Genomic DNA, 23,391 nt, shown 5'->3' on the forward strand with positions numbered 1-23,391 from the left:
CACAAGAGTTGCCCTTTTGTACATGTGCCTCTACTATAAAACAGAATTTGGTTAACATCATTCACGTCCTGTGTGTACCTGGACTAAGTAGGACCTTACATTCATCATGTGCTAAGGTGTGGCAGGCCCTGAATTTACTAGTTTCACATATCTTCCATTTGACAATATGTCAACCTCACAATCTGGGTATTTTCTCCATTTAGCACATGAAAAAATGGAGGCTCACAAGCATTAGATAATTTTGCATGGCCAGGGTTCTGCAAAATCACTGTGTGAACCCAATCAATTTGTGTGATTCCAAAGTCCAAACTTTCTTCAATCATGTTAATCCCACCCCCCTACGAGTGCAGCTCGGGAGAAGTCAGGACACCCGGTGAGCAAGGCTCTGTGGGGATTTGCATGCCCTTTAAAGTTTGAGATGCTCTGCCTTCTATCACTTTGGTTTGGACTTCTGAATCTCCTTCTGCTTCCAGCAGAAGACAAGATGAGCCTCAGTCTGAAGGGAGAAGTCCCACCACTCCAGAGTCCCTAAGCTTAGAGCTTACCACTTTACTAGATGCTCTTAGGACAATCTAAAGACGATGCACATTCTACATTTACACCTGCCAATATGGTAGGCAAACAAAGAGAACTATTATTGGTTAAAGTGAAAGCAAAATGTTTCATTTAGACCAACCTCCTCATTTATACTATTATATGGTACAAAAGAGAAATTAATTTGCCCTCTAGCTTCTAGGCCAAAAAGAGAGAGAGAGAGAGAGAGAGAGAGAGAGAGAGAGAGAGAGAGAGAAACTATTTAATAACACAATGAGAAAGATAATAATCTAGCCTCTTTTATTTTGTAATACGAAAGCTTATTTTAGGGCTCCCAAGGAACTCATGTGAATGGTTAATTCAGGAAATTTTTCACTGTAGCCAGCCTAAATCCCTCACTTTATTATTTTTAAAAGATATTTATTTAGAGAGAGTGTGTGCACACACAAGCAGGGGAGGGGCAGAGAGAGGGGGAGAGAGAATCCCAAGCAGGCTCCACTCTGTCAGCACAGAGCCCAACATGGGCTCAAGAACCATGAGATCATGACCTGAGCTGAAATCAACAGTCAGAGTCAGAAACTTAACTAACTGAGCCACCCAGATGCCCCTAAATCCCTATTTTAAGGTTTACCCTAATGTACCCTTATTTAGTTAGCTCTTGGTAAATACAAAACCCACAATATATCACTCTTAATAATCTATTGAAAGTTGTCCCCCCTCTACTAAAGAAAGTTATACTCACTTTTTCTGTCCTTTCCTTCTGAAGAGTGTCTTCTAGTGAAAGCAGTGTTTGGGACCAAGGGTGTAACATGGTGGGTTAAGTGTCTGGACTCCAAGTTAGACCAACTGGAATTTGAATCACACCCTTTCTCAGCTTCCTCATCAATAAATTAAGAGTCCAAAGGTTCTACACTCAATTTCCATTATTGGGTGAAGGTTCCCACACTACCAAGCAATTCTCAGACACCAGCTGGGTGTCCTACAATTCAACTCAATTCTGACACTATGTACCTGGAGACAGTGTCAGATGCCACAGATAGGGGCTCAGTCCCACAAGACTGACTCTGCCTTCAGATGTCAGTCACCAGCACAAGGTACCACCTGTGCCTCGGACCGACCAGCTATGGATTGGAGGTTCCCAAGACCCCCTTCTCACGTTCCATTAATTTACTAGAGCAGCTCACAGAACCCAGAGAAACATTTTACTACTAGATTACTGGTGTATTATAAGAGGGTATAACTGAGGAACAGCCAGATGGCAGAGATGCACAAGGCAAGACACAGGGAAAGGGTGTGGAGCTCCCATGTCCTCTCCCAGGCTGCCACTCTCCCCAAATCTCCAAGTGTTCACCAACCCAGAAGCTCTCTGAACCCCATCCTTTGAGTTTCTATGGAGACTTCATTACCAAGGCAATTGATTAAACCATTGGTCGTTTATGACTGATTCAACCTCCAGCCCCTCTCCCTTCCCCAGATGCTGGCTGTGGGACTGAGAGTTCCAACATTCAAATCACAGGGTGGGTTCTCCAGGTCACCAGTCCCACCCTTCGGTAGAGGCCAAAGGTCACCTAATTAACATAACAAGGGACACTTTGGCAGCTCTCTCCACTGAGGAAATTGCAAGTGTTTTAGAAGCCCCTGTGCAAGATGAAAACCAAATACACACATTTCTTGATAAAAACCACACTTGTAACAGCATGTCCTTCACAGTACTGCTGGGAAGGCTAAAGTTAATAATATATGTAATGTGTTGCCACAGAATCTGCAACAAAGCAGGTATTCAACACATGATAATTACAATGTCCAGGCCACATCTAACCAACACAGAGCTTCATTAGGGTTACGAACATATGAATATTTTTTGGTTGTTTCTTCTTTTTTCATGTAACTTCATTTCCGATTTCTTCCCATTTCCTCTTTTTTTCCTGTTGTAAGAAATGATGCTACATACATCTGAAAATTAACCTGTTCTTCTTTCGACATAATTCCTTAACTTCCAGGAGCGAAATTTTACAGCTTTTTAAATAGCTTTTGCTCTGCATTGCCAAAATCCTCTCCATTTTAGTTGTGATTTTTTTTTCAATATATGAAGTTTATTGTCAAATTGGTTTCCATACAACACGCAGTGCTCATCCCAAAACGTGCCCTCCTCAATACCCATCACCCACCCTCCCCTCCCTCCCACCCCCCATCAACCCTCAGTTTGTTCTCAGTTTTTAAGAGTCTCTTATGCTTTGGCTCTCTTCCACTCTAACCTCTTTTTTTTTTCCTTCCCCTCCCCCATGGGTTTCTGTTAAGTTTCTCAGCATCCACATAAGAGTGAAAACATATGGTAGCTGTCTTTCTCTGTATGGCTTATTTCACTTAGCATAACACTCTCCAGTTCCATCCATGTTGCTACAAAAGGCCATATTTCATTCTTTCTCATTGCCACGTAGTATTCCATTGTGTATATAAACCACAATTTCTTTATCCATTCATCAGTTGATGGACATTTAGGCTCTTTCCATAATTTGGCTATTGTTGAGAGTGCTGCTATAAACATTGGGGTACAAGTGCCCCTATGCATCAGTACTCCTGTATCCCTTGGGTAAATTCCTAGCAGTGCTATTGCTGGGTCATAGGGTAGGTCTATTTTTAATTTTCTGAGGAACCTCCACACTGCTTTCCAGAGTGGCTGCACCAATTTGCATTCCCACCAACAGTACAAGAGGGTTCCCGTTTCTCCACATCCTCTCCAGCATCTATAGTCTCCTGATTTGGTCATTTTGGCCACTCTGACTGGCGTGAGGTGATATCTGAGTGTGGTTTTGATTTGTATTTCCCTGATGAGGAGCGACGTTGAGCATCTTTTCATGTGCCTGTTGGCCATCTGGATGTCTTCTTTAGAGAAGTGTCTATTCATGTTTTCTGCCCATTTCTTCACTGGGTTATTTGTTTTTCGAGTGTGGAGTTTGGTGAGCTCTTTATACATTTTGGATACTAGCCCTTTGTCTGATATGTCATTTGCAAATATCTTTTCCCATTCCGTTGGTTGCCTTTTACTTTTGTTGGTTGTTTCCTTTGCTGTGCAGAAGCTTTTTATCTTCATAAGGTCCCAGTAGTTCATTTTTGCTTTTAATTCCCTTGCCTTTGGGGATGTGTCAAGTAAGAAATTGCTACGGCTGAGGTCAGAGAGGTCTTTTCCTGCTTTCTCCTCTAGTGTTTTGATGGTTTCCTGTCTCATATTCAGGTCCTTTATCCATTTTGAGTTTATTTTTGTGAATGGTGTGAGAAAGTGGTCTAGTTTCAATCTTCTGTACGTTGCTGTCCAGTTCTCCCAGCACCATTTGTTAAAGAGACTGTCTTTTTTCCATTGGATACTCTTTCCTGCTTTGTCAAAGATTAGTTGGCCATACGTTTGTGGGACTAGTTCTGGGGTTTCTATTCTATTCCATTGGTCTATGTGTCTGTTTTTGTGCCAATACCATGCTGTCTTGATAATTACAGCTTTGTAGTAGAGGCTAAAGTCTGGGATTGTGATGCCTCCTGCTTTGGTCTTCTTCTTCAAAATTACTTTGGCTATTCGGGGCCTTTTCTGGTTCCATATGAATTTTACGATTGCTTGTTCTAGTTTCGAGAAGAATGCTGGTGCAATTTTGATTGGGATTGCATTGAATGTGTAGATAGTTTTGGGTAGTATTGACATTTTGACAATATTTATTCTTCCAATCCATGAGCATGGAAGTTTTTCCATTTCTTTATGTCTTCTTCAATTTCCTTCATAAGGTTTCTATAGTTTTCAGCATACAGATCTTGTACATCTTTGGTTAGATTTATTCCTAGGTATTTTATGCTTCTTGGTGCAATTGTGAATAGGATCAGTTTCTTTATTTGTCTTTCTGTTGCTTCATTATTAGTGCATAAGAATGCAACTGATTTCTGTACATTGATTTTGTATCCTGCGACTTTGCTAAATTCACGTATCAGTTCTAGCAGACTTCTGGTGGAGTCTATCAGATTTTCCATGTATAATATCATGTCATCTGCAAAAAGTGAAAGCTTAACTTCATCTTTGCCAATTTTGATGCCTTTGATTTCCTTTTGTTGTCTGATTGCTGATGCTAGAACTTCCAACACTATGTTTAACAACAGCGGTGAGAGTGGACATCCCTGTCGTGTTCCTGATCTCAGGGAAAAAGCTCTCAGTTTTTCCCCATTGAGGATGATGTTAGCTGTGGGCTTTTCATAAATGGCTTTTATGATGTTTAAGTATGTTCCTTCTATCCCGACTTTCTTGAGGGTGTTTATTAAGAAAGGTTGCTGAATTTTGTCAAAGGCCTTTTCTGCATCGATTGACAGGATCATATGGTTCTTATCTTTTCTTTTATTAATGTGATGTATTACATTGATTTGCGAATGTTGAACCAGCCCTGCATCCCAGGAATGAATCCCACTTGATCATGGTGAATAATTCTTTTTATATGCTGTTGAATTCGATTTGCTAGTATCTTATTGAGAATTTTTGCATCCATATTCATCAGGATATTGGCCTGTAGTTCTCTTTTTTGACTGGGTCTCTGTCTGGTTTAGGAATCAAAGTAATACTGGCTTCATAAAATGAGTCTGGAAGTTTTCCTTCCCTTTCTATTTTTTGGAATAGCTTGAGAAGGATAGGTATTATCTCTGCTTTAAACGTCTGGTAGAACTCCCCTGGGAAGCCATCTGGTCCTGGACTCTTATTTGTTGGGAGATTTTTGATGGCTGATTCAATTTATTCGCTGGTTATGGGTCTGTTCAAGCTTTCTATTTCCTCCTGATTGAGTTTTGGAAGCGTGTGGGTGTTTAGGAATTTGTCCATTTCTTCCAGGTTGTCCAGTTGGTTGGCATAAAATTTTCCATAGTATTCCCTGATAATTGCTTGTATCTCTGAGGGAGATTTTATTTTATTTGAGTCATCTCCCTTTTCTTTTTGAGAAGCCTGGCTAGAGGTTTATCAATTTTGTTTATTTTTTCAAAAAACCAACTCTTGGTTTCGTTGATCTGCTCTACAGTTTTTTTAGATTCTATATTGTTTATTTCTGCTCTGATCTTTATTATTTCTCTTCTTCTGCTGGATTTAGGCTGCCTTTGCTGTTCTGCTTCTATTTCCTTTAGGTGTGCTGTTAGATTTTGTATTTGGGATTTTTCTTGTTTCTTGAGATAGGCCTGGATTGCAATGTATTTTCCTCTCAGGACTGACTTCGCTGCATCCCAAAGCATTTGGATTGTCGCATTTTCATTTTCATTTGTTTCCATATATTTTTAAATCTCTTCTCTAATTGCCTGGTTGACCCATTCATTCTTTAGTAGGGTGTTCTTTAACCTCCATGCTTTTGGAGGTTTTCCAGACTTTTTCCTGTGGTTGATTTCAAGCTTCATAGCATTGTGGTCTGAAAGTATGCATGGTATAATTTCAATTCTTTTTTTTTAATTTTTTTTTTTCAACATTTTTTATTTATTTTTGGGACAGAGAGAGACAGAGCATGAACGGGGGAGGGGCAGAGAGAGAGGGAGACACAGAATCGGAAACAGGCTCCAGGCTCCGAGCCATCAGCCCAGAGCCTGACGCGGGGCTCGAACTCACGGACCGCGAGATCGTGACCTGGCTGAAGTTGGATGCTTAACCGACTGCGCCACCCAGGCGCCCCATCAATTCTTGTATACTTATGAAGGACTCTTTTGTGACCCAGTATGTGATCTATCTTGGAGAATGTTCCATGTGCACTCGAGAAGAAAGTATATTCTGTTGCTTTGGGATGCAGAGTTCTAAATATATCTGTCAAGTCCATCTGATCCAATGTATCATTCACGGCCCTTGTTTCTTTATTGACCGTGTGTCTAGATGATCTATCCATTTCTGTAAGTGGACTGTTAAAATCCCCTGCAATTACCACATTCTTATCAATAAGGTTGCTTATGTTTGTGAGTAATTGTTTTATATATTTGGGGGCTCTGGTTTTCGGCGCACAGACATTTATAATTGTTAGCTCTTCCTGATGGATAGACCCTGTGATTATTATATAATGCCCTTCTTCGTCTCTTGTTACAGCCTTTAATTTAAAGTCTAGTTTGTCTGATATGAGTATGGCTACTCCAGCGTTCTTTTAATTTCCAGTGACATGATAAATAGTTCTCCATCCCCTCACTCTCAATCTGAAGGTGTCCTCAGGTCTAAAATGAGTCTCTTGTAGACAGAAAATAGATGGGTCTTGTTTTTTTTATCCATTCTGATACCCTATGTCTTTTGGTTGGCGCATTTAGTCCATTTACATTCAGTGTTATTATAGAAAGATATGGGTTTAGAGTCATTGTGATGTCCGTATGTTTCATGCTTGTAGCGATGTCTCTGGTACTTTGTCTCACAGGATCCCCCTTAGGATCTCTTGTAGGGCTGGTTTAGTGATGATGAATTCCTTCAGTTTTTGTTTGTTTGGGAAGACCTTTATCTCTCCTTCTATTCTAAATGACAGACTTGCTGGATAAAGGATTCTCAGCTGCATATTTTTTCTGTTCATCACATTGAAGATCTCCTGCCATTCCTTTCTGGCCTGTCAAGTTTCAGTAGAGAGATCGGTCACGAGTCTTATAGGTCTCCCTTTATATGTTAGAGCACATTTATCTCTAGCTGCTTTCAGAATTTTCTCTTTATCCTTGTATTTTGCCACTTTCACTATGATATGTCGTGCAGAAGATCAATTCAAGTCACGTCTGAAGGGAGCTCTCTGTGCCTCTTGGATTTCAATGCCTTTTTCCTTCCCCAGATCCAGGAAGTTCTCAGCTATTATTTCTTCAAGTACACCTTCAGCACCTTTCCCTCTCTCTTCCTCCTCTGGAATACCAATTATGCGTAGATTATTTCTCTTTAGTGCCTCACTTAGTTCTCTAATTTTCCCCTCATACTCTTGGATTTTTTTTATCTCTCTTTTTCTCAGCTTCTTCTTTTTCCATAATTTTATCTTCTAGTTCACCTATTCTCTCCTCTGCCTCTTCAATCCGAGCCGTAGTTGTCTCCATTTTATTTTGCAACTCGTTGATAGCATTTTTTAGCTCCTTCTGACTGTTCCTTAGTCCCTTGATCTCTGTAGCAAGAGATTCTCTGCTGTCCTTTATACTGTTTTCAAGCCCAGCGATTAATTTTATAACTATTATTCTAAATTCACTTTCTGTTATATTGTTTAAATCATTTTTGATCAGTTCGTTAGCTGTTATTTCCTGAACGTTTTTCTGAGGGGAAGTCTTCCGTTTCGTCATTTTGGATAGTCCCTGGAATGGTGTGGGACTGCGGGGCACTTCCCCTGTGCTGTCTTGAATAACTTGCGTTGGTGGGCGGGGGCCGCATTCAGACCTGATGTCTGCCCCCAGCCCACCACTGGGGCCACAGTCAGACTGGTGTGTGCCTTCTCTTCCCCTCTCCTAGGGGCGGGATTCACTGTGGGGTGGCGTGGCCTGTCTGGGCTACTTGCACACTGCCAGGCTTGTGGTGCTGGGGATCCGGTGTATTAGCTGGGGTGGATCGGCAAGGTGCCCAGGGGCAGGAGGGGCAGGCTCAGCTCTCTTTTCCTTCGGAGATCCGCTTCGGGAGGGGCCCTGTGGCACCGGGAGAGAGACCCACCGGAGGGTTGGCTCCGCAGAAGCACAGCGTAGGGTGATTTCTCGGAGCAAGCAAGTTCCCTGGCAGGAACTGGTTCCCTTTGGGATTTTGGCTGGGGGATGGGCGAGGGAGATGGCGCTGGCGAGCGCCTTTGTTCCCACCAAGATGAGCTCTGTCGTCCCGGTCTCAACAACTCTCCCTCCCATTGTCCTCCAGCCCTCCCGATCTCCGAGCATAGCTGTTAGCTTATAACCTTCCAGATGTCAAGTCCCGCTTGCTGTCGGAACACACTCCGTCCGGACCCTCCGCTTTTGCAAGCCAGACTCCGGGGGGGCTCTGCTTGGCCGGCGGGCCGCCCCTCCGCCCCGGCTCCCTCCCGCCGGTCCGTCGAGCGCGCACCGCCTCGCCGCCCTTCCTACCCTCTTCCGTGGGCCTCTCGTCTGCACTTAGCTCCGGAGACTCCATTCTGCTAGTCTTCTGGCGGTTTTCTGGGTTATTTAGGCAGGTATATGTGGAATCTAAGTGATCAGCAGGACACGCGGTAAGCCCAGCATCCTCCTACGCCACCATCTTCCCAGGATCCTCTAGTTGTGATTTATAATGACAACTGTGGTGACCGTGGGCTCCCAGGTGATACAAATAACTACACACTCAATGTATGCCAGGCCCCAACAGCCCTATGAACAGCTTTTGAGGTCTCCATTTTCTGGATGAGGAATCTGAGGCCTGCAGAGGTCAAGCAACTTGCCCAAAGACACCCACCAGCCACCAGGACTTAAGCTTTAGTCAGTCTGACCAGCACCTGACCTCTGTTACCAGTCTCCTAAGAGTAAACATATCTGTTCCCTCGAAGCTGGGCCAGGGACTTTTAGCCTTTTAATTTTTTCCCTCACTTTTTAGCCTGATGTATAGAAAATCTAATTTTCTTATTATTTTAAAAATAGTTTTGAAATAACGATTAACAACTCTGAAATGTTTTCCAAATGTTTATGTACTTTCCTTTCACGTGAATTGTTGGAATGTTCATTTATTTAACCACTTAACCCACATTAGAAAGGAGACAGCAGGCCCAAGATGGAGTCACTCATGCTAAACCCCACCAAGACATATCTAAACTAACCTAACTGCAGCTTCAGCTTCTGCCAGAAATGAGACTTTCAACCAGGCAATCTGGAACTTCCCAGTCAGCACCAGGAGGTAATCTGCTGATAGACCCCTTCTGTTGCCCTTAGGAAGGTGACCTGGCCTAAAACAATTCATGTTTATGAATAATTTCCTTTTTCCTCTCCCTCTCCACCTTTAAAAACTTTCCTTTTCTGCAGCTCAGTGAAGTTCCTTTCTACATTATTTGCTAGATGATCTTGAAATTTACTCAGTTGAATTTCTGTTATTTAACAGATTTCGTGGCAGTGGGGACTGAAGGAGACTTCGACGGCTTCGAGGAAACTGAGAAACACGAGCGTGGTACCCCACATACACTCTGAACTCACGTTCTTCCTCACCATGTCCAAGAGCCATGGGTAACTTCTCTTTTGGTTCTGTGCTCCGCTCTCTGCATCAAGCTCTCAATCTAATTGGCTCTTCAGTCCGCAATTCCAGAGTTTTTGAGTGGAAAACCCCAGCCCTTAATCCTAGCCCAAGATCTATGTGGGAACTGTGGGCAGTGGTGCACAGTTAACAGCAGTAACTGCGCACCACTACCCACAGTTCCCCACCATGGGGAGCCCCCAGCCTGTAATCCCCATTTGTTGGGGTTTGCTGGTTCAACCCTTTCCCCAGCTCGAGGATCCTCGGGGACTGCTGCTAGTAAAACACAGGGCCTTCTGTTAGCCATTTCGCAGAAACTTCCACTCCCCAGGTTTTGGTTCTGTTTTCAGACTCAGCCACAGCTGCAGTTCTCCATTTGTTTAGAATCAGTCCACGGTCCCCATTCTTTGAGGTCTGGTGGTTGGACACTTTCCCCAGTCCCCAGATCTTTGGTATGCTGATGTCCACTTTCAGTTCCTCAGATACTACTGCTTTCTGTTAATATGTACATGACATAAAGATTAATTGCTAATGGGAATCTTGCAGGCCAAAAGAGTCACAAAAATTGGTGAGCACAAGTCAAGCATTTAAGAGCTGTTAGAACACTTACCACTTAGCCCAAAGACACCTGTGTTAGGATGAGCTGGTCACAGAACCAGTTAGGTTGACACTACATCACCTACCAACCACAAGAAAAATTCTGCACAATGAGGTGCACCATGAAAACACCACACAACCCCAACCCCATCACTGCACATCCCTCTTAGCTACTGATCTGGCTCTAAGAAACTCCTCCATCAGTTGATGACATATCTAAAACTTCTGATATTTTTTTAAGTTTATTTATTTATTTTGAGTGAGAGAGACAGAGAGAGAGACAAAGTGCATGAGTTGGGAAGGAGCAGAGAGAGAGAGAGAGAGGGAGAAGGAGAATCCCAAGCAGGATCCACACTGTCAGTGCAGAGCCCGATGCAAGGCTTGAATTCACAAACGGTGAGGTCATGACCTGAGCTGAAATCAAGAGTCAGACGCTTAACCAACTGAGCCACACAGGTGTCCCCAAGCCTTTTGATATTTAAACAAAAAAAATTTTTTAATGTTTATTTATTTTTGAGAGACAGAGTGCAAGTGGGGGAAGGGGGGGGGGAGGTACACAGAATCAGAAACAGGCCCCAGGCTCTGAGGTATGAGCACAGAGCCCAATGCGGGGCTGGAACTCATGAATCACTAGATAATGACCTGAGCTGAAGTTGGGTGCTTAACTGACTGAGCCACCCAGGCACCCCTAAACCTTTTGATATTTTTAACAAACTTCCACAAAATCAAATTCTAAATGAAGTCTTTTTGACCTTGAACCCACTTTGGGTTTTCCAGATGGTCCCTGGAACATCTCAAAGGATTTGTTTTCTCTTTATAAAAGGGAACATGTGAACTAAATAGGCTTATCTGGTATGTTAAATTACATGGGAGGTATTGTCAAACAGGTGATGTTAAGTCTTCTTAGATTATATTTGTGTGCATATGTTATTAATACAAGTGTTCCAAAAACTGTATGAAATTCCTGAAGATCTAATAGGTATTGATATAATGTTAACATTGATAATTCTAGTTACTATCTTAAAATGTATTCACAAAAATAACCGAATTTCCTTGTCAATTCCATCGTAATGAACTTTCATCAGCTCTCTAACAATAGACATTTTAAAATCTTTTGTCATTTACAGAGTTACTGTTTTACTGAAATGCTTCTACAAAAGCTTCCTGCAAATGTGTTTCATTTTCAGAGAAATTCATGGAAAAGAATCTGGCAAGTGCTGTAAAATACAGGTTTCTAATAACTTTCAGATCATGCAACTGAACTGGGTAAGAATTTCCAGAATTAGTGGAAAAACAGTATTCAAGCAAAAAAGAATAACATAGGACTGAATGCACCAAGGAGGATATTTTAATTTTTATGACATCTTGTTTAAAGCTACTGGTTTTCTAACATTTTGCTTTTCCAGATTTTAGGAAACCTTTTTCTTTTTTCTCTTAAAGTATCAACAATTTGATAAGATATACCTTTGTGAACAAAGATGAAACACTGACTTTTTCTCCCTACCTGATTCCTCCAGAATTGGAAAGTTCTTGAGTATTCTTTTCATGGCAATATAGTTAGTTATTTACATAGATTCAACGAGAGTCTGATCCTTATAACCAGATACCATTGGAAATACTGGCCATGTAATTAAAGCTTTGACCAGCATGTCATATTTGAAAGAGATATGCATAGACTTAGATATGACCAAGTAGCTTTAAAGAACTAAGGTTGACTTTGCAGAGCCAATAAAGCCTCTTGGAAAAGTTGCCCTAACACCTTGCTTACAAGGTTCCAGCAAAGTAGTAATAAAAAGAGCTTATATGAGGGCACCTGGGTGGCTAAGTCAGTTAAGCGTTGGACTTCCGTTCAGGTAATGATCTCGTGGTTCATGAGTTCAAGCCCCACATCAGGCTGTCTGCTATAGGCCCAGAGCCCACCTCGGATCCTCTGTCCCCCTCTCACTGCCCCTCCCCCCACCTCAAAAATAAACATTAAAAAAAAATTTTTAAAAAGAGCTTATATGGTCCAAAAAAAAATTTTTTTTTAAGAGGGGAGGGCACCTGGCTGACTCAGTTGGTAGAGCATGCAATAGATCTCAGGGTCATGAGTTCAAGCCCCACACTGGGCATAGAGCTTACTTAAATAAATATTTTTTTTAAAAAAGAAAAAATGCTATATCTAACTTTTTTTAAAAGTTTATTTATTTATATTTGAGAGAGAGAGCAGGAGAGGGGCAGAAAAGTCAGAGAGAGAAAATCCCAAGCAGGCTCTACACTGTCAGCACAGAGCCAGACAGTGGGCTCAAACTCGTAAGCCTCAAAATCATGACCTGAGCCAAAACCAAGAGTCAGACGCTTACCTGACTGAGCCATCTAAGTGGCCCTATATGGTCAATTATCTTGCTGCACTTAAGAAAATAATCAGGTGGTGTGCCTGGGTGGCTCAAGTCCGTTAAGCATCTGACTTCGGCTCAGGTCATGATCTTACAGTTTGTGAGTTCAAGCCCTGTCATCAGGCTCTGTGCTAACAGCTCAGAACCTGGAGCCTGCTTCAGATTCTGTGTCTCCCTCTCTCTCTGCCCCTCCCGTGCTCATGCTTTGTCTCGCTCTCTCAAAAATAAATAAATATTTTGAAAAACTAAAAAAAGAAAAATAATCAGGCAAAGTTTAATGCAAACAAATTAGTTTTATTATAAAAAATGAGGGTTGGCACAAGAACAGACACTCAGATCAGTGGAACAGAATAGAGCACCCAGAAATGGACCCACAAACGAATGGCCAACTAATCTTTGACAAAGCAGGAAAGAATATCCAATGGAATAAAGACAGTCCCTTCAGCAAGTGGTGCTGGGAAAACTGGACAGCAACATGCAGAAAAATGAATCTAGACCACTTTCTTACACCATACACAAAAATAAACTCAAAATGGATGAAAGACCTCAATGTAAGACAGGAAGCCATCAAAATCCTCGAAGAGAAAGCAGGCAAAAACCTCTTTGACCTCGCCCGCAGCAACTTCTTACTCAACACGTGTCTCTCTGGAGGCAAGGGAAACAAAAGCAAACATGAACTATTGGGACCTCAACAAAATAAAAAGCTTCTGCACAGCAAAAGAAACAATCAGCAAAACTAAAAGGCAACTGACAGAATGGGAGAAGCTATTTGCAAATGACATATCAGATAAAGGGTTAGTACCCAGTATCTATAAAGAACTTATCAAACTCAACACCCAAAAAACAAAGAATCCAGTGAAGAAATGGGCAAAAGACATGAATAGACACTTCTCCAAAGAAGACATCCAGATGGCCAACCAACACATGAAAAAATGCTCAACATCACTCATCATCAGGGAAATACAAATAAAAAACCACAATGAGATACCACCATACACCTGTCAGAATGGCTAACATTAACAACTCACGCAACAACAGATGTTGGCAAGGATGCAGAGAAAGAGGATCTCTTTTGCATTGTTGGTGGGAATGCAAGCTGGTGCAGCCACTCTGGAAAACAGTATGGAGGTTCCTCAAAAAACTAAAAATAGAAGTACCCTACGACCCAGCAATTGCACTACTAGGCATTTATCCACAGGATACAGGTGTGCTGTTTTGAAGGGACACATGCACCCCCATGTTTATAGCAGCACTGTCAACAATAGCCAAAGTATGGAAAGAGCCCAAATGTCCATCTATGGATGAATGGATAAAGATGTGGTATATATATACAATGGAGTATTACTCAGCAATCAAAAAGAATGAAATCTTGCCATTTGCAACTACGTGGATGGAACTGGAGGGTATTATGCTAAGCGAAATTAGAGAAAGACAAAGATCATATGACTTCACTCATATGAGGACTTTAAGAGACAAAACAGATGAACATAAGGGAAGGGAAACAAAAATAATATAAAAACAGGGAGGGGGACAAAACATAAGAGACTCATAAATATGGAGAACAAACTGAGGGTCACTGGAGGGGTTGTGGGAGGGGGAATGGGCTAAATGGGACAGGAGCACTAAGGAATCTACTCCTGAAATGATTGTTGCACTATATGCTAACTAATTTGGATGTAAATTTAAAAATATATAAAAAATAAAGCAAGTTAAAATAAAAAATAAAATAAAATAAAAAATAAATAAATAAATAAATAGGGTAATTGTGGAGAGAAGAAATTATGTTTACACCTTTGTCTACATTAGAGTTTAATTCTGTTAATTGTCTTTGAGGTTCTGTTATAAAGTGGACTGGATCCTGAATTCTTCTAGCTTCCTCAATAATTTGGCTCAACCCTCCAAACTAATGTTTGCAATTTTCCCCCACCCTTCTGATTTGGAATCACCAAGAAAAAAGACTGCCCTTGAGCCTCCTTGGAAGGGACTATACCAGGTCCTCCTCACCACCCAGATGGCAGCCAGACTGCAGGGGCTTAGACCTTAGATACGCATCTCACTGAGGAAGTAGGCTCCACCTGACACGTGGTCCTTCTCAAGCACTGGAGACCTCCAAATCAAATTGAACAGGAAGAGAAGCAGCTGACATCAAAGCAGACTGCTTCCTCCCAAGATGCCAGATCAAGACTTCATACTTTAACTAAACATGAAACCCTCCCGTCTTCCCTTTACTGTCTTTTACTCTGGCACTGGCCTGGAAAGAATGCCATCATCTGTATCTCCCAGGCCATTGCTAAGGTGGGTAACTCTAAGAATTTAGAATAACTTTATATTTTAGGCTAAGGAGGAAACCTAGTTGACTCTTTGACTTGAACAGGCACATACAAACAATCCCTGTGAATGAACCCATTAACAGCGCCACCATAGTGGGAAGTGATATGTGCCCCAACAGAGTTTGTCTTCGTCTGTTGTGGTTATCATTATGAATGCCTACAAAGCTGGGCAACGACTCTTAGTTTAGCTTACTGAACTTACCACAAATGAACTACGACACCTCAATGGTCCACACCCCTGGATTTACACTGTCAAGTTAGAAAGGAATTACCAGGAGGCATTCATGACTCACACTCACTTCCTTTGGCAGAGTCATACTTCCCTGGGTAGAAGTAAGTGTAAACGAGAATATGATCAGAAGCCTCTCCTTAACAGTTAAGGTTTGTGCAGAATTTATTGCCAAGACAATAGATGCCCAATAAAGATCCTTAGCCTCTTTGGCCAAAGTTGTGCTTGATAATAGGATAGCCCTTAGTTATATTTTAGCCAAGAAAAGAGTTGTCTGTACTGTGGCCAAAACCACCTACTGCACCTGAATTAATACTTTTGGGGAAGTTGAAACTCAATTACATAAGATCACTCAGCAAGCGACTTGGCTTACAAAGGTGACTCCTTCAACAGGGTCTTTCTCTGACTTATTTCATTTTGATTTCAACTGGTTTGGGTCTTGGGGACCCAAGTGGCTCTGAAATGCACTCCAGACATTGGGAATTACCCTGCTTATAATAATCTTAGTAATTTCCCTGGCACGTTATATACTCTTAAAAGCTCTCAATACATGTTTGCAGCCACTAAGCAGCAAGAAAATGATCTTCTTAATATAAGAACATCAGAAAAGAAATGAAGAGAACGACCAACTTAAAGATCGTAAACCTTGAAGATGTGGCCTATGAATATCACAGAAATTAAAACAAAAACAAAAAAACAGTCATGACCTATGGATACCACCGAAAGTAGCAACAAAACTTCATAAAAAGCTGCGAGAACTGCAGAGCTGAGCGTGGCATTAGCGCCTTATGCTTTGATCACATCTCTTAGTTAAGCTGAGAGTCTGATCAAACAGTGGAAATTGTTAGAAAAGAGATAGCAAGCCCAAAATGGAGTCACTTATGCTACACCCCACCAAGACTTAATACCTGAACTACCTGCAGCTTCACCCTCTCCCAGAAAAGTGACCTTTAGGCAGGCAACTTGGAATTTCCTGGTCAGCACCCAAGGGTAATCAATCCACGGAGGGTCCCTTTGCATTACCCCTGGGAGAGCATCCTGGCCTAACATGCATTCTTTGCTAATGATTTCCTTTTTCCTCTCTCTCTCTGCCTTTAAAAACCTTTCCTTTCCTGCAGCTTAAGGGAGCTCCTTTCTATTTGTTAGACAGGATACCATGAATTATTTATTTATTTATTTATTCATTTATTTAAATTCACATTCAAATTAGTTATCACATAGTGCAACAATGATTTCAGGAGTAGATTCCTTAATGCCCCTTACCCATTTAGCCCATCCCCCCTCCCAGTCATGAATTATTAAATAAAGACAATTTGCTCTTTATATTTACTCAGGTGGGTTTTTATTATTTAACACCCCTTCCATCTTGGCACTCTTCTTGGGATTTGTATCATTTCTTTACATAGCACAGATATTAAATCCTCTGTCATACCTGTCATACATACACATCATACCATGTTTTCAAATACTTCTCTTTAGCTTCCCTGGTTCAATTTTGATAGTTCTCATTTTCAAATTTATAGTCACTATCCACTGACCTTTTCCTTTATAATTGTTTTACATATCATCATCCCTTCATAGTTGGAGTAACTAATGCTTTTATTCAGTTTCCTATGAGTCCTTAGTAGGGGGTAGAGTAAGGTTCTTGTTTTATGCTTCAATTTTCCATATGAATTTCAGACTCTGACTGTTCTTAATTGTCATCATAAGGATGCAACACCCAAACCATCCAATATGACATCTAAATTGAACTTAAATGCTCAGTTTCAAGAAAAAGCTGCCAACTTGTGATACTGCTGACCTTAGAAATACCAGGACAACACATAAGAAGCTTTATATACAAAAGAACAATTCTCTCCTCCTCTCCTGTCCACAATGTCTTGGTGAGGACATACACCAAATAAAGTCATCCTTCAATAGGTACCCAAGTAACTGTATAGCAGACTTTTGTTTCTAAATATTTAATTTATGGTTCTAGCTCTCTGCTCACGTGGTGGGGGGGGGGGGAGGAATTCTTTTTTTTTTTAAGTTTATTTATTTATTTTGAGAGAGAGCAGAAGTGTGAGTGGGGGAGGGGCAGAGAGAGAGGGAGAGAGAGAATCCCAAGCAGGCTCCGCACTGTTAGTGCAGAGCAGGATGCAGGGGCCAAACCCACAAACCACAAGATCATGAACGGAGCCCAAGCTGGATGCTTAACCGACTAAGCCACCCCTGCGGGGCAAATTTTTAAAGACATACTCTATTTATTTTTTTCTTTCAAAGTAAACTTGAGTCCTCAAATCATATGAAGATGGAGTTCTTAGTAGGAAGCTGTCCAACCCAAACCTGGACTCCAGGTGGCACTAAAAGCCTAGCTGTCCTCTCAACACAGCTTCGTAAAGGCTCTGGAGTGGATCACCTAAGAATATTAATATGTGGGGCCCCTGGGTGGTTCAGTCAGTTGGACTGACTTTAGCTCAGGTCACAATCTAACCGTTTGTGACTTTGGACCCTACATGGAACTCTGCTTTGAGAGTGCAGAGCCTGTTTGGGATTCTCTTTGCTCCTCTCCCCTCTCAAAATCAACAAAAAACTTAAAAAAAAAAAAAGAATATTCATATGTTCTTCCTCACTACATAGAATTACTATTTACAAACCACCTTTTTCCTAAAATAATTATGGTTATTAACTGGTGCTAAAGCACAAAGAAAAAGCCATGCACAGGATCTTTCCCTGACAACTTATGAATGGACTGATTATGTAATTTCTAAGGGTCCCTTTCCTCCATTATCAAAGAAGGGGAGTACGGAGACTTGAGGTCAGGGATGGGGGAAGCAGTAATACAAAATGGAATCAGCTAAAATGCTTTTCCAAAATTCATTCTGTCTTTGTCCTACAAGATTCTGATTGGGGAGGAAAGGCAGTCTGAACTACACACACTGACACCAAGACCCCCCTATTCGGATACAGAAAAGGGGGTGGGATGACGGGGAAGACAGGCAGGTTACAGGCAGACCTTTCCCCAAACCCTGACCAAATAGTGTTTGCTGCAGTTGACTGCTCCCCACAATCCCTGAATCCCCTGGGGAGGGGCTGGGGACCATCATCTTCTGGGGCCCTGGGATTCTCCTTTCAGGGGGTCTAGGGGAAGCCGTGGACTTTATTTTTCACCATCCTCCCCACCCCGCCCCCAGACCAGGCAAATTAGGAAAACACTAGAGGAGCTGATGCTTCTACTCCCAGCCACACAGTAAAATCACCCCCAGCAAAATACCCCGTCCAGCCCCTCCCAGGCCAAAGACCTGGTTCCGCGGCTTCCCAGCAAAACCGCAGGGCTCCTGCAAACCGCGACATCAACTGTCCCTGGCATCCCCGTAGCTGTAAAATCTGCCTAAGGGCCCTCGAGATTGGCTTCGAGTTTGGACAACCAGCTCTGGCAGTCAACACCCTCCCCGCGCCGCTATGAGTTTTTACTCTATGTCGGACATTTACTCGGGAGTTTAATCCCAGCAAGGCGGGAGGCTTTTCGCCATCCGGCTGCGGACTGTGGCTGCCGTGCTCTGCCCCGCAATTCCAGCGGCCTGGCAGGGCAGCGGCCCGCGCTCCTGACATCCCACCGCGCAGGAGGCCACCCGCCAAGGTCTCCTTCCTCTTCGGGGAACGGACTTCATTTGCGCAGAAGTCCCTGCAAACCATAGGCTAGATGAGGACTAAATGCCGGATACACCAGCTTCTTGGCCAGTGCATCTCTTCTTTAGCTTTGCATTTGGGGAGTAACGGGTCTCCCAATCACAGACATTTTACTATTTAGACAAAAGTCGCCAGGAGACCTCGGCGCCCCGCAGCCTCGGGGCGTGCGTGCGGGAGCGCAGGGCTGGTCAGCTCCGCGGCTCTCCCCGCGGCCTGCAGCGCTCCCGCGTCTTTCCCTTTCGGGTGGGCCCCCCCAACACACACACACACACACACACACACACACACACACACACACACTGCACTACTCCGGGTGGGCCCCCCCAACACACACACACACACACTGCACTACTCCCCTGTGCCCGCGACGCCGCCCCGCGCGGTGCCTGCGACAGCGGCCAAACACGGTTACACCGAGAGAATCCTGGTCCGGGGACGCTCACTACAACGCAGAGGAAACAACAACTAGTTCCGAAGACTTGCTTTTTCCAAGCGCTCGCCTGCGGCGCGCCCCCCGCGGAACCGGCGGCGGGAGGGGGCGCAGCGGCGCGGGGTCCGCCGAGCCGGCCGGGCCGGAGCCGCGACGCGCACTCACCTCGCGGCGGGGCGGCCTCGGCACCGTGCTCCGGGGAGCCTCCGGGGGCCAGCAGCGCGGCGCTCAGCACCGACGCAGCCAGCAGCAGCGCGGCCAGCGCCCGGCCAGCGCCCCGCGCCCCGTCCATGCCGCCCGCCGCCGCCTCGGCCGCCGCTCCTCCGCAGCTGCCGCGCTCCCGGGACCTGCGCTCCTCCGCGGCGCACGGCCGCGCGCCCGTCATCGCCTCCTTCCCGGCTGCCGTCACCGCCTGCGTCACCCGCGGGGGCGGGGGCAAAGCCGGAGCTGGGGGCGGGACGGCCCGCGCGGGAGGGACCTGAGGCCTGTCCCGGCGTGGGGCGGGGCCGGTCGCTGCGGGGGGCGGGGCCGGTCGCTGCGGGGGTTGGGGGAAGCGCTCACCGAGAAGGAGTCCACATTCGCACCCTTCGCGCAGTGTTCTTTGTCGCGGGGGGAGAGACCTCCTGCAGGCTTCGAGCCATTGCTCCCCAGTCTCTGGCCACCCCCCTGAGCAACATTCTGCTCAGTTCCTGGGTCCAGTCATTCACCACACAAACTGCTGTTAGTGTCCGCTGCTCACAGTTCTGGAAATGCCATGGTGAGTAAGACAGGCGGAGTCCCAGACCCCAAGGCGTTCACCGTGCAGAGAGATGCACTTTCGAAGCCACTATGTGGTACCACCACTTTGAAGAGTCTCTGATACAAAGAGGCTCGCAGGTACTATGACTCCGCAGTTGCACTCCTAGCAATATGTCCGGAGAAACTGTCGTTCATATAAGGGGACAGGTACAATAATGCTTGTAGCAGAGTGGTTTGAAATTGCAAAAATCTGTAAACACTCTAAATGTCTAACAGGTTGGGGGGGGGGGGGGGGCGCCTGGGTGGCTCAGTGGTTAAGCGGCCGACTTCAGCTCAGGTCATGATCTCACAGTTTGTGAGTTCCAGCTCCGCATCGGGCTCTGTGCTGACAGCTCAGAGCCCGGTGCCTGCTTCAGATTCTGTGTCTCTCTCTTTCTCTCCCCTTCCTGAGCTTGCGCTCTGTCTCTCAAGAATGAATAAACGTTAAAATAAATTTAAAGCACAAAGTTTTTTTTTAAATAAATAAATGTCAATCAGAGGAGAAAACGGGGAAATTGTATAATATATACAGCTGTAGAAATGACCTAGAGTTACAAGTATCAACATGGTTGAATCACAAAAATAAGGCTGAGGAGTAAATGCGAGTTGCAGAAATAATGTAACTTTGTAATAATTTATATGTAAAGTGTAAAGCCAAAAAAAAAGTACTATGTGTTCTTCAGATTGTTTGCCTAAGTAATAAAAGTATAGAGACATATGGAAAGATAAACACTAAATTCAAGTAATGGTTGGGAGTAGGGAGAGAGCAAAATGTTATCACGACGGGCTTCAGCTGGCAATGTTCCCTTGCTTAACTAAGGTGACAGGCATATATGGGTGCTCTATTATTTTTTATACTTCTCTGTATGTCTGACTTACTTGACAAGTTTTAAAGCTACAATACAGTATGATGAGTGCTATGTTGGTAGAAGAACAAGATGCTAAGATAACATTTGACAGAAGCACCTAAACTAGTCTGGGAAGACTCCTAGGAGGACTGACCTTTAAACTGCGTTTGAGGGATGTTAGCCAGGACAGGGGATGAAGAATGTTCCTAACAGAAGGAACAGCTTTTGCAAAGGCTCTGAGAAAGGAGGGCCCAGTGCAGGAACTAAAAGAAACCTAGTGTGACTGAAGCAGAATTCTGTGACAGAGCTAGACAAGAGAGTTTAGTTTGGCTTCCTTCCTAAGGACGGTAGCAAACTGTTGATGAATTTTAAGGTGGAGAATAACAAAGGTCAGGGACATTATTTTTCTCAGAGAAAACAAGCCTGCCTGAATGTCAGGAAAAAGTTCAGTTACTCCCTCTTTGTTCTTTGTCCCACTGTTCAAAATCTCAAGTCATGGGACAGTGGTGTCTAAGCAGTCTGGCAAGACCATTGCTGACAAGTTGTCTACTGTCCAGCAGCTGCTTCTGGTTCCCACAGAACCAGAATGGCCCACAGGGGCCATTGGGTAGATGTGCCCTTCTCTCTTCTCACCTTGAGGACTGCTCTTTCAGCTTTGTCCTAATCTCCCATGCCCAGGAGAGTCTGGAGTTCCCGTCTTAGTGCATGACTGTCTACCTATCTACCTGTCTACCCTTCCACCAGGCACCCACCTCGTGGTTCCTTCCCTCACTTCAGGTCTCAGCTCAACTGTTCTATTTTCAAGGAAGCCTTCCCCATTAAAGCTAAACCATTCTCTAACCCTCTATGTCACTGTATCTGCTTTGTTTTCTGTGTTGTGCTCATTTCTACCTGACATTATAATGTGGATTTATCTGTTTCTCTTGCACCAAAATGTAAACTCCTTAAAGGCAAAGAGTTTGTCCTGAGGCTAAGACCTTTCTCGGTTAGGCTATAATGAACAGCCCCCAAATCCCTGGACTTATCTCAACAAAAGTTCATTTCTTGCTCACACTTACATCCAATGCTTCACCTCAATAAGAGTTTCTACCATTACTGAAGCATTGGGAAGATAATGTAACAAATGCTCTTAAAGCCCCTTTGCAGAAGAGATGCCTGTGATTTGCATTCACATTTTACATGTGAAGGAAACATGTGCAGGAAAAAAAAATCTCTCAGATAATAAACTTTTTAAAATAAATAAATGAAAGTATCTTTACTGTTAAGATGCAATTCTCCCCAAACTGATCAATCACAATCAAAATTCCAGCAGGGTTGTTTCTTTTTGTTTTTGTTTTGCATGTGTGTAGAAATTGACAAATGATTCCAAAATTTATAGGGAAATCCAAAGGACCTAGAATAGCCAAAATTATTTTGAATACAAATTTGTAGGAATTACATAATCTGATTTCAAGACTTATTATAAAACTATAGTAATCAAGATAGTGTTTGTTTTTGGCATAAGGATAATACAGATCAAAGAAGAGCATAGACAGCCTAGAAATAAACACATAAAACTGGGTTTTCACCATGGTACCAAAGGAACTTAATAGGGGAAAAGATATTCTTTTCAACAAATGATGCCACAATTAAATGATTCACATGGGGAAAAAATGAACCTTGACCCCTACCTCATACCATATACCAAAACAAACGACAACAACAAACCCAAACACACAAAACTAGATTAATATAAAAGCTATAAAACTATATATAAACTATAAAACTTCTGGAAAAAAAATAGGAGAAAATATTTATGACCTTGGATTAAGCAAGGATTTACTTTTCTTTCCTATCCACCCTACCCCGCTCCCGTATAGTGTTTATTAAAAGGCAAATCAGTTAGGTGTTGGGTAAAAGACTTCTTAAATAGTACATAAACCATTTTTTGATTAAAAAAATTTTTTTAATGTTTATTCATTTTTGAAAGAGAGAGACAAAGCACAAGCAGGGGTGGGGTGGAAAGAAAGGGGGGACACAGAATCTGAAGCAGGCTCTAGGCTCTGAGCTGTCAGCACCAGAGCCTGACGTGGGGTTCGAACTCACAAACTGTGAGATCACGACCTGAGCCGAAGTCAGATGCTCAACCGACTGAGCCACCCAAGCACCCCACATAAACCATTTTTTTAAAAATTAAAGACACTACAAAAAAAAAAAAAAAAAAAGACAAAGACACTTAAGAAAAAGAAAAGGAAAGCCACTGACTGTGAGAAAAGATTTGGAAAACATATTTGATAACAGGCTCTTAATTCCAATTCCAATTCAGTAATAAGCAAATGACTATTTAAAAATGGGCAGGGGTGTCTGGGTAGATTCAGTTGGTTAAGCATTCAACTCTTGATCTTGGATCAGATCATGACCTCATTGTCATAGGTGAGCCCAACATTGGGCTCTGCACTGATGGTGTGGAGCCTGCTTGGGATT

At 43.2% G+C, this 23,391-nt stretch overlaps 1 protein-coding gene across 3 annotated transcripts in view; it reads right to left on the reverse strand.

The window, feature by feature from the left end:
- Positions 1 to 19,712, reverse strand: part of HGSNAT (heparan-alpha-glucosaminide N-acetyltransferase) — a 52,940-nt gene extending 33,228 nt beyond the window's left edge. For 2 of the 3 annotated variants that reach the window (XM_053901007.1, XM_053901006.1), the window contains exon 1: positions 19,469 to 19,712. In XM_053901007.1, the coding sequence (XP_053756982.1) occupies positions 19,469 to 19,688 (220 nt within the window). In that variant the 5' untranslated portion in view covers positions 19,689 to 19,712. The remainder of the gene's footprint in view (positions 1 to 19,468) is intronic. The other variant, XM_053901008.1, reaches the window with a different exon arrangement.
- Positions 19,713 to 23,391: the final 3,679 nt, after the last annotated feature.

The sequence above is a fragment of the Panthera pardus genome, unplaced genomic scaffold (genome assembly GCF_024362965.1).
Source record: "Panthera pardus isolate Hobbes unplaced genomic scaffold, ASM2436296v1 HiC_scaffold_13, whole genome shotgun sequence".
NCBI classification, from domain to species: Eukaryota; Metazoa; Chordata; class Mammalia; order Carnivora; family Felidae; genus Panthera; species Panthera pardus.